Source organism: Chaetura pelagica, unplaced genomic scaffold (genome assembly GCF_000747805.2).
Source record: "Chaetura pelagica isolate M959 unplaced genomic scaffold, ChaPel_1.0 scaffold70, whole genome shotgun sequence".
In the NCBI taxonomy this organism is placed as follows: Eukaryota; Metazoa; Chordata; class Aves; order Apodiformes; family Apodidae; genus Chaetura; species Chaetura pelagica.
Genome location: NW_009952265.1, coordinates 3,769,361 through 3,781,088, shown reverse-complemented (window position 1 = coordinate 3,781,088; position 11,728 = coordinate 3,769,361). Strand labels below are relative to the sequence as shown.

General features: G+C 32.7%; 1 protein-coding gene across 1 annotated transcript in view; it reads left to right on the top strand.

The window, feature by feature from the left end:
• Positions 1-11,728, top strand: part of RYR3 (ryanodine receptor 3) — a 191,404-nt gene that overhangs the window by 54,366 nt on the left and 125,310 nt on the right. Inside the window, exons 12-18 of the mRNA XM_010007742.1 lie at positions 280-401; positions 3,463-3,631; positions 4,646-4,781; positions 6,382-6,477; positions 7,180-7,298; positions 7,858-7,991; positions 8,394-8,635. Of these exons, the coding sequence (XP_010006044.1) occupies positions 280-401; positions 3,463-3,631; positions 4,646-4,781; positions 6,382-6,477; positions 7,180-7,298; positions 7,858-7,991; positions 8,394-8,635 (1,018 nt within the window). The remainder of the gene's footprint in view (positions 1-279; positions 402-3,462; positions 3,632-4,645; positions 4,782-6,381; positions 6,478-7,179; positions 7,299-7,857; positions 7,992-8,393; positions 8,636-11,728) is intronic.

Sequence of the window (11,728 nt, the reverse complement as noted above, 5' to 3'; positions counted from 1 at the left end):
CCCTGACAAGCAGAATACAGACAGAATTTTTGTTTCAATTGAAAAATATTTGATATACATGTATATTTTATGAAGAAAGGTACATTAAAATGTCTTCTCTGAATAACTTTTGTGAGACTGACAAATTTTTAAGTTATTAATAAGTAGGTGTTCAGATAAAGTGACTAAAAGTGGTATCTCAATATACATACAATTACTGAATATTGAAATAAGTTACTAAATATTTTTAAGCACAATGGTTCTTAAATAATTCTTGTGATAATTGCTGACTTTCAATAGGTTATATTACACCAAGAAGGCCATATGGATGATGGTCTAACCTTACAAAGGTGTCAGAATGAGGAATCCCAGGCTGCTCGAATCATTCGCAATACTGCAAGCTTATTCAGCCAGTTTATAAGGTAGTTGTTGCCATTTTATATACAATTGTGTTTGTTTGTTCTTTAAAGTATTCTAAAATTATAAGAATTTCTGTAACAGAATCTTTATCTCCTGCCTAATACTGTTTAGAGAAAAAAATGCAATGGGAAACGAAGTCCACGCAAATAAATACTAGAAGGAAATACAAAATAAATCTTTACATGTCTGGGAGGAGAATACCAGTTTATTGCCTTCAAAATCTGGGTGCAAATATTTTACATGTATCTTCAATCACCCATCTTGCTGATCCTCCTACCTCTCTGATCCACACCTCTGATCATACCTGGAAGATTTAAAGATCAGAGGAGAGGCATTTCTCTCTGGTGAACTATATGCAGTACAACAGATTATATGCAGTAACAACAATTAGGACAGAAGATTAACTATCAGCTGAGGAGGTAAAAGAAACAACTTCTTAAATTCTCTCTCTCAGCTGAAAGACTATATGAGCACTCTTAAATGTCCTGTTTAAACCAACACATGTATTTACAGTGGAATGGATTTATGGGTATCCAAAATCAGTAACAGTTCAGCAGAGAGACAGCTGCTTTATGTGATTTTAAGGAATAATTCAAGTGGTGATTCCAAGACTTTTGAATAGAATCAACAGAATCAATAGAATCAACCTTCTAAATGCTATTTATCTTCCAAATCTTTGCTGTATTAGAAAACAATGCACTTAGTGATTATACTTCAGTAAGAATTCAAAACTAATGTGGCTGTTTCCACAGACAAAAACCCCAAAGCCCTTGGGTACCTGGGTGTTGTGAAACATGCTATATATGAGTACCCTAAGCATGGATACAATACTACAAAGTATATTACAAAGTCAGAGAATTAAAAAAATTAATATGACACCAAACTTGCTCTGTCATAATCTTGAATTATTGAGATGATTACATAAAGACATATACTTGTCAAGTACTTGTTTAATACCCTTACCACACATGTGGCAACATAATACCTTTCTTTTCATTGGAAAATACAGTCTTGGCCAATAGCAAAACAAGCACGTTGGGCACAAATACCATTGAAAGCACTTTGTCTAAATTCTTTGTTTCTGACTGATGAGCATTTGCATCCTCAGGAGAAGCTGAGTCTTACTGAATCACTGACAAAATGAGAACGAAGAGATACTGTATTTATCACATTGCAGCCCTAGTTTTGTTTTCTGGATTCAAGCCTGTATTTAAACAATATTATTTATGAAATAGGCTTTCTGAATCAAAATTATCTTGCCTTCACCATATTAATGCACATGCTTAATCTTAATTTTTTCCAGTCAAAGTACATGTTGTGCTTAGAAAGGTTTGTTCTACTGCTTTGTATAATCTGGCTTGTCAATTTGTAGAAAACTGTTCAGAATATTTTCTGTCACTTGTTAATTTAGCTTAATTTTTGACAGCTCTCAGTTATGGGTAAGTTTGAGTCTTTACATGGAAATAGTTGTAAACTGATTGTTCTGATGAGGGTTTTTTTAGTGTTTGGGTAGTGAAAGGAAGTATCATGAGAACTGTCTTACATGTGAGATTGTGTTTGACTTTTTGAGTAACACCTTTAGTTATGTTTGAAAATATGGGGCAGTCTGAAACATAATTTTTCTTATTCTATTTCTATTGTTGCTTTTGTTCCCCTTCCCTTCTCTCATTCTTTAAATTGTTAATTACATTGATCTTACATGCTAATAGATTTATAACAAGGACCAAGACAAAGATCTTCAATTCAGTGAAAGTTCCATGTTTCTTTCACTGTAGTTCTCCCATATGATATGCTTTTGTCTGAATATTTTTTGGGTAAAATACAATTCTTTGTCAATGCATGTTCATTTATAATTGCTGAGAACATCTTATAAGAACACACAATAACGCTTAACAGAAATGTTAACTATAATCACCATGTGATCACTCTTTTAATACTGCCTAATAGATGAAAAAATAAAGAAAAAATAGATTATAAATAAAAATTTGCTTCCACAGAACATACCATATAAGATTGTGTTTAAAACATTACTTCCTCAGTATCACCAGGAGCTACATTACTCTTTTGTATTTCTTGTGCTGTTATAAAAACAGAGCCGTCTCTGTCAGCAATCAGCTCCTCCTAGATTAGACTATTTGTAATAGTGAGTCAGACCCTGAAGAATTGGACTGTCACCCAATGATTGAGCAAATGTTTGAACAGGAAAGAGACATTATTTTGCTGACAAATGAGGTTCCTTGAAAAGCTTTCTATTTTTAAATCCCACCCTTCTTTATTTCTTATATAGAGTTGATACAGAAGACTTGATTCATGGTTAGGATTACCTGGTATTTTTGTGTGTTTTTTGTGAAAAAGATGGGAGGGTGTACAGCCTCAATACTGGTACTCTCTTAGTTTATCTGCATGCTATGCCTATATCATCAATAGGATTTAAAATGTCTAAACAAAATAAATTACTGCCAGAAAAGACTTAAGTATATCTTTCAGTTATTTTTTTTTAAATTTATATTGTCTCTTCTGCAATTTTATTTTTGTTTTTGTTTTTGTTTTTGTTAAATCATTCTCTCTTTTTACATCAGTGCAGAATGGGAAACAAGATTTCACTTCAGGAAGCTCTGGGAACTGGACACCCAAACAATAGATCATAGTATCATAGAATATCTTGGGTTGGAAGGGATCTGTAAAGGTCACCTAGTCCAACCTCTCTGCAACAAGCAGGAACATCTCCAATTTGGCCAGATTGTTCAGAGCCCTATCAAGCCTGACCTTGAATGTCTCCAGTTATAGGGCCTCGACCACCTCTCTAAACAACCTGTTCCAGGGAACTTCCTAATGTCCAATCTAAATCTACCCTTTTCTAGCTTAAAACCATTACCCCTTGTCCTGTTGTTATGTGCTCTGGTGCATTACTTGCAATTCAGAGAAACTGCTGCTCATATACCTATGTCATATGTATAAAAAGATTTTATTTCGACACCAACAGAAAATAGGCTGCTACACATAACTGCAAATTACAGTGGGAAAATTAATAATGCTGACAGTCTTTCTCATTGTTTTCCATAGTGGAAACAACAGAACAGTATCACCCACTGCCCTGCCTATTGAGAAGATGGCTCAGACTCTACAAGATCTGATTACTTACTTCCAGCTTCCCAAAGAAGACCTGGAACATGAAGATAAACAAAGCAAGCTTCGGTCACTCAAAAACAGACAAAATCTATTCAAAGAAGAGGTACAGAGAAAAGAGTTGTTAAAACATTGTAATATTACGTGTATCATATGAGAAACTTTGAGGAGAACCTGAAACATTGTAATCTAGATGCAGGCATATGGTTTACAATGTCAAGTTTCATAGCTGATATATATAAAAATATATTGTAATGTCATATGACAACTTGCTGTTACATATTTTTCACTTCATTTGTCACAGACCACAAGCCCCCTTTCATAAAATTTGTTCTTAATAATTTTGAGCATCTTTAAGCAGATGTAGTTTTAAAAATAAAAGATTGTGACAAGGAATGTATTTTTTTCTCTACATTCTGGACACCTCAAATGAGTAATGAAATTTGGATAAATTATAGATGTTATTTCTGCTGTCTCTTATGTCCACCAGTGTGTGAAACAGGGATTTTTTATCTTTAGAGACTGGAAGACTGTTTGTGTTAGAGAATGACATGCACTACATAATTGTACAATTGCTCCTCTCTGAGAACGAAACAGTTAAACTTCAATATAAATAGCAATGTTTTTAGACGTTTGGATTGCATGAAGGTTTTAAATACCATTTTATTCTCCAATCAACTGAAATTAAAATCTATTCTAATATTTGTATGTGTTTTTTTTTAACAGATATTTTATGGGATGGTAAAATTTCCACCTTTTTAATAATTAAAAAAAAAAATCCTTTGTATATAAATTTTAATAGTGGGATGGCTTGTTTCCCATATAAGGAAGATTTTATGTAAAAAGGACTCTGTTCAAAAAACTTATAAAAGCCTTTATTGTCAGTTTTGTTTATTCTTTGACTTTTATAGAATTAGCAGAGTAGGAACAATACGAAATCATTCCATAAAATGGATGATACTAATACAGAAAAACACATATTGCCAGCACAATAGTTTGATTTTTTTCTTAATATATCATTTTGTAAGTTTTAAATTTGTATAGGAAAACAATATTTTAAAAGGACAGCAACAAATTATTTTTCATGTACAGTTTCTTTTCTTCTCTGTTGTGTGTTTAGGGAATGCTGGCATTAGTTTTGAATTGCATTGATCGCTTAAATGACTACAACAACACAGCTCATTTTGCAGGAATTGCAAGAGAAGAACATGGCACAGCATGGAAGGAAATTTTGAATCTCCTTTACAAATTGTTAGGTATGTTCTTCAATAATCTACTAATGTAAGAAAGCAGGATATGTATTCTTTATATTCTACATGCTGCTGCACCACCAAAGAATACTTGGTGTGTTATTCATTCTGTCATGTAAATTAAATAATTTATTCCATATACTTACTAATAGTTATTACAGAGAAAAGTTTATTGACCAATGATATGAGAAAAATAAACCTCAGCTAGGAAAAGATCGGTGCAGCATGCCAAATGTGAAGCTTTTAAAAAATAGATGTACATGTATTGTGCAAATAGGAGTGCATTATTTTTTTTAAATGAAAACAAACAAAAAAGAAAACCAGTCTTTATATATGAAACTGAATACAAGCCTAAAGGTGATGGTCACAACATTTAGGTCTACTATATCCATGTTTGTCACTGGTGGCTCAAATATAAAAGTTTATATAAATAATTACATAAAACATTAATTAAAATATTTGTTTCAATTTCAATGCCATGCTTTCTAGAATAAACTGCTTCTGTGGTGCAATAGAGCCAAAACTATAGAGTAGGTGAAGTGTGTATATATGTGTATTTCTTTAAATCAGCAATTTGATACTTAAGTTGCATAATTCCTTACATAGGAGAATCTTGTCTTCTGATGGAGTTTAAATACATTCCAATTTTTAAATTTTTATAAATTCAAAAGTTAGTCCTGAAACGTAGTAAAATATGCAAGTTGAGAGTCAGGATAAGAACAAAACAAACCACAGGGAGTGATTTGAAGCATGAGGTTATTCACATAGCACAGACATGCAGACGCTTCTGGTTAAATCTTCTCATTGCTCTAGAAAACATCATTGCCTTCATTTTACCTCAGTCTTCTGAGTGTAAAAAAAGTAAGACGAAAAAACTGTCTTTTATTCTGCATGTACATCTTGAACACACTTGTTATGACATGTTTAATATTAGGTTAATGCTTCATAACAAACATACTTGACAGTTGTATACAAAAGTCTTTTTTTGTTTTTCTATGAGGAGTGATAACTTTTGGAAAATAAATAAATAAATCAGTAGTGCTCAAAATACTTGAATGCTGATGAACTTTTCAACCGCAGTCATCTAACATTGTGTTCTGCACTGCTGAAGAATAAAGCTACCCATTCTAGAATAAATTTTAATCAGAAAGTAAAGCTAAACAGAAGCATACCAAACCTGCACTTGAGCTGAAACTTTTGTATGTGGACTTCCCACTGGTTTGTAGAAGGAATAGAAAAAGAAATATTTCAGCCTGCTGATCATGACAGTGCTTGACATTTGCATTAAATAAAGGTGGTGGATATTTTCAATTTAACAATAAAATAAAACATAGATAAAAAATATTTTTTCCTGAAATTCTTGTTTATCCAGTAGACACTCTCCACTTAAAAAACTGCATGTTTTTCAGAAGTTATTTCAGTTCTTGATATTCAGATAAATTAAAATGTTAATTGTTTACTATCATAATGTGTTTTTAGGATTTGTCTGTTTATTATTTTGTGAAGTTGTTATAAAAATTGTGTTAAAATATATGTGACTAACCCTGATGTTGTAAAAATGACATCTCATGTTATAAAATTACTCCTTTTGTTGTTTGTTTTTCAGCTGCTCTCATTCGTGGCAACAGAAACAATTGTACTCAATTTTCCCATAATCTTGATTGGCTAATAAGCAAATTGGATAGATTAGAATCTTCCTCAGGTGAGACTGACTTTCATTATAATAAAATAATTATCAATAAACCATACACAGCTGCCTTACATAATAAATGGCAGAGCAGTTTTTCTTGAAAACAATCTGGTTTAGAAAACTAATACACTGCTGCTTATAAAAAAAAAAAAAATTAAAAAAAATTATTTGAGCAAAGCATTATCTGTAAATAGACATTTTTGTGGCATGCTTTCATTCTATACATTCGATATATTCAATCCCACATCCCATCTTTGTTACATGTGACTTTGGTGTTTTAATAGATTAGGTCAGACTGCTGTTCAATTACTACTGAGCAACAGTTTGTGGGAGGAACTACGAATAGGATATACATGTAGAGAGAGACAAGTTGTTTGTTTTTTTTCACTATGAGATGCTAAACAATATCAAAATTCTATACAGTGCTCCCTCCTAAAACTTTTCTCTCTCTCCTTCAAATGGAGCTGAGCTTGCATTTTTCTCAGGTGGCTTCAAAATAGTGGCTATTTTCAAAAGAAAACAGAAATTAAAAGCTTTATAATGCATTTATGTCTAATGTGATTCACATAATAATCATAATTCAACATTAAATGTGTTCTCTTCTTAGGCTGGAGAAAAGAGCTTCTCTTAAGAGACTGTTGCTTACTGAGCTTTTAGACTGTTTGGTTGCACAGATAATTTAATGACAACATTATTTCTGTGGCCTTCATACAGGTATTTTGGAAGTGTTGCATTGCATCCTGATTGAAAGCCCTGAAGCTTTGAATCTAATAGCTGAGGACCACATCAAATCCATTATTTCATTGTTGGATAAACACGGGCGCAATTACAAGGTATGCTTGGAAAAACTAAGGATGTATTCATAATATTACAGTGTTTTGTTGAAAAAAAACCCAGAGAAATGTCTACATCGAAATACTTCATTCTAGCACCTTTAAAGGGATAAAATAATGTTGAAGTATTTCTGCAAAATTGCTTTGTTGAGATTAAAAATGTGTAGTATATAATTGTTTTTTGGTTTCAAATGCAGCAAATATGTGTGACAAGAGAATAGTTAAGAAATATTGATAACTGGTCAGGACTTTGGATTTACTGAGTGAATGAAGCACTCTGGTGGCTGTAAGCTTGCTTTGTGATGGAATGGTCTGCAGAAGCAATGAACTACCATCATATCTGCAGAAAGCAGAACTAAATCCTGCAAGGCTGTCCTTCTGGATGGCCTCCCTTCTTTCAGGTGTGTCAACTGCACCACGCAGCTTGGTGTCATCAGCAAACTTGCTGAAGTTGCACTCAATCCCATTGTCCATGTCACCAACAAACATGTCAAACAGCACCAGTCCTAATACCCAGATTTCTTCTGATTTTTTATTTTTTTTTATTATTTTTTTTTAGGTTCTTGATGTGCTTTGTTCTCTCTGTGTCTGTAATGGAGTTGCAGTTCGTGCCAATCAGAATTTGATCTCTGACAATCTACTGCCTAGAAGAGACTTACTCTTGCAAACACGTTTGATTAATGATGTGACAAGGTATAGTGACATGTTTTATTGCTATATTAGTAGAAGTAGAACTTACCTGTCCTCAATAATTGAAGAAAATACTGTAACCTAGGAAATGTTAATACAGCTTTCAATACTGAGACACCCACTTTAGGAAGTGTTTGTATTAACTTCTGAAATAAAAATAAAAATAAAAATTACAGAAATACAACAATTGTAATGAAAACTGTGCTCAAATAGTTTTTCAAAGCAAAGAGCCTATATCTTAGAAAGTGACTCTACAGAAGCTTTATAAAGTCAAAAAATGGGTCACTATTTTATATATTATAAGCAAAATGAGGACATCTAAGTGAATTTTACTGTTATACAACAATAGAATTTGTATGGCATATTTTATGTTATACACTAACTGGCTTACGTTTTCTTTCTTAGCATAAGGCCAAACATATTTTTGGGTGTTGCTGAGGGCTCTGCACAATACAAGAAATGGTACTTTGAATTGATAATTGATCAAGTTGATCCATTCTTGACGGCAGAACCTACCCATTTACGAGTTGGATGGGCTTCTACTTCAGGTTATGCCCCTTACCCAGGAGGTGGAGAAGGATGGGGAGGCAATGGTGTTGGTGATGACCTGTACTCTTATGGTTTTGATGGGCTTCATCTGTGGTCTGGTAAGTGCTTTGTTCATTTCCACTTTTTTTGTTTAGGAGTTACCTACCTTTACCTTCAGTACCCATGTCTTTGTAACACGCTATTTTATAGTGAGCTGCATTCAGAACTCCAGGAAACCATGATGTTATGTAGAATTTCTGATCAGATTTGTTGTGTGCAATTTTAGTCTGTTATTGACTAAACTGTCAATTGACAATTGAATTACACCAATTAGGGCTTTTACCAGATAGTTTCTATTGTAATGATTTTGATCAAGAAAAAAAGTATTTTCCACATTTAGATCAATACTAACTGAAGTCTATCTATTCAAAATCAGTAGATTAATTGATTCTAAACAAATTAATTGTATATGGATCTTTGCAGTATTCTTTTACTTTGCATCTACAGTTGAAGTAAAATTACTTCAATAACCTTACATATATTAATAGATTTAATACATTGAATTTCAGTTTTAATAAATAATTTCATAGAAGATAATTTTGACAATTAGAAATAAGAATTAGTACACTACTACCAACTTTGGTTATTTTCAGAACACGGATTTCTATGGTGTAATATCAAACTGAAGACCTGTAGTTGATATGGTTGAAATAATTTTTTAAAAAATATTATTATCTAAAATAGGACTAGCAGAAAAAAAAGAGGTTTTCTAAGAATGATTCTTTATATGTGTAATTATCTAGGAGATTCTTAACTAGTACTGCAGTGGTGGTAACACTTGCAATTTATAAAGAAGAGAGTTAATGAATGCCAGCATATGCATATTTTGTGCTCACTGACACTAAACTTGTCATCTTATTAACCATTCTTTGTTCAAGCAAACTGAAAGTGTTAGTGAGTTGAGTTTATGCAAATGTGGAAGTCACCACTCATGCAGTCAGGTAGATTTGAGTATCAGCTGTAGAGGAGTAAAAGGAGTTTGCAAGAGGACTCCTTTGGAATGTTGCAGTTCAAATAATTTTTGTAGTAATGAGTGTGTTATAAAGAATAACCATGAAAAAAAGAAGCAAATCTGATTAGGATGCTTTGGACAGGGATTAGTGAGAGTTCTCTAGGATACAGAGTTAGCTGGAAAGTGGCTTTGGAGCTATGAGCAAGGATGTTGGTTTTTTGTGTTATTATCTGTTACAGATGGGAATGTAAAGTCTTAAGGTTGCTGAAAAAATCATCACTGAAGATACGGGGAAACGGTGATTTTAATATAGGCTTATGAAATCGTGATTTAACAGAATTTGATGGCAAGGTTCATACTATTATTTACTATGTGAAGGGATATGTAAGGGTTGGAATTGGCTTTGGAATGATTTACATGGTGATTGAAGGAAATTATTTTTACAGGAACAGGTGAGATGGGTCAGGATTGAGTTGGGGTGATTCACATGGGGATCAGAGGAAAGAATGAGTCACAAGGTTCAGAATGGACCCTCCTTGCTTTCTAAACTCCTTTTCAGAGAGAGGTCTGGGTGCAGCTGAATCCACTCCTGGTCCCAGAATTGGTCAACAGTTTATGATGAAAAGGTTTAGGTGCAAGGATTTCAGTGTAGTGCTTTAAGATGTAATTATTGGTCTGGTGTGACTTGGAATAGCAGCAAATAGATGTTGATTGACATTAGCATAATTAAACACAAAATTAGATTATATGATTTTCTAGCAATACTCAAGAATCAACACTTTTTCATACTCAAATACAGAGGTTCAGTTAAAGATTTAGGAAAGTTTATAAATTGCGTGCATATAGACACAGGTACAGAATTTAACTTATGTTAAGATGTTGAATTTTGTTACCTGATATTTGTGGAACTGCACAAAAAGACAATGAAATATACTGCAGAGTCATAGATGGGATCAAGTGGTAATAAATCAGTATCATGTTCCCTGTGTATATGAGAAGTATTGTGTTACTTACACTTCCCCATCAGACCAACCTCCTTCATGAGACATGAGGTTGCTGTGAACCTGGAGAGCTCTGAAGTGCCTCATTTCAGGACTTCTTACATCACAAGATGATTGACTTGTAACTAAAACAAGAACAATGTTGCCTAATATGGCTTGGTGAGCGTGGAGATCTGCACCACCACATTATCTCTCCTCCTATGCTACATCCAGGAAAAAAGGACTAGAATATACTTTTTGTATATTCTACAAGAGATACATTTGTCACAGTAGAATACTTTTTGACCATGTTGATTTATGTTTATATAAGAAACAATCACTAAGTTTCTATTGGTTAACTGTAAAAATCAAATGGCAACAGAGGAAATGCTGATGGTTTTGCTTTCTTAAAGTCCCTAAATAATCACTAAATAAGGAGTATTTCAGAGAAGAAGTAATGTGCAAGACTATAAAACAAGAAAATATTTAGGTAATTAGTCATATACCCTAAATTATATTGTCTGCTATCTGTGTAACATCATTCTTAATCAAACTGTCAATAAGTAATTAAAAGAGAAAGAAAAATGGTAGTAGATTTTACATATGTATTCTACTTACATTCTATATTTTCATATAGAAGAGTTTATTAAGGTTATAGATGAAACTGGAGAATCACATTTTCTTAACATTGTATTAATATGGTCTAAATTTTTTTTTTATCTGGCTTATACCTTTGTTGAATAGTTTCAGGGAAAATGTTATTGTGTCTACATAGAAGTAAGTTGAAAACTGAGTTCATTTTCCAGAGTGAGATGTGAATCTTTTTTCCAGTTAGACAATTCTGGCCACTTTTTCTCTGAAATGTTCAAACATTGAGATGTAAATTCCAGATTTTTTTGGTAAAGGACATTTTGTTATAATTTGTTTCATCAGGAATTTGTCTCTCTATGTTTGTTGTAAAAGTCTTTTAAGTTTGTTCAAAAGACTTAGAAAGAGCTTCAGTATCAGCACACTCTATAGATCTGTCTTTATTTAATGATTCTGTTTCTCAAGTGTGTAGCCATCCATAACCTTTCAGAAGTTTGGGGAAAAAAAATAGACATTGTGTCAGTCCTTGTGTGTACAGTCTTTAATTATGAAGCAGTATGTTATTTTTCTTTCCAGATCTTGCTTGCATACAGTAAATTATAGTTATATTTTAGCTTGCTTAATTTGTGGAT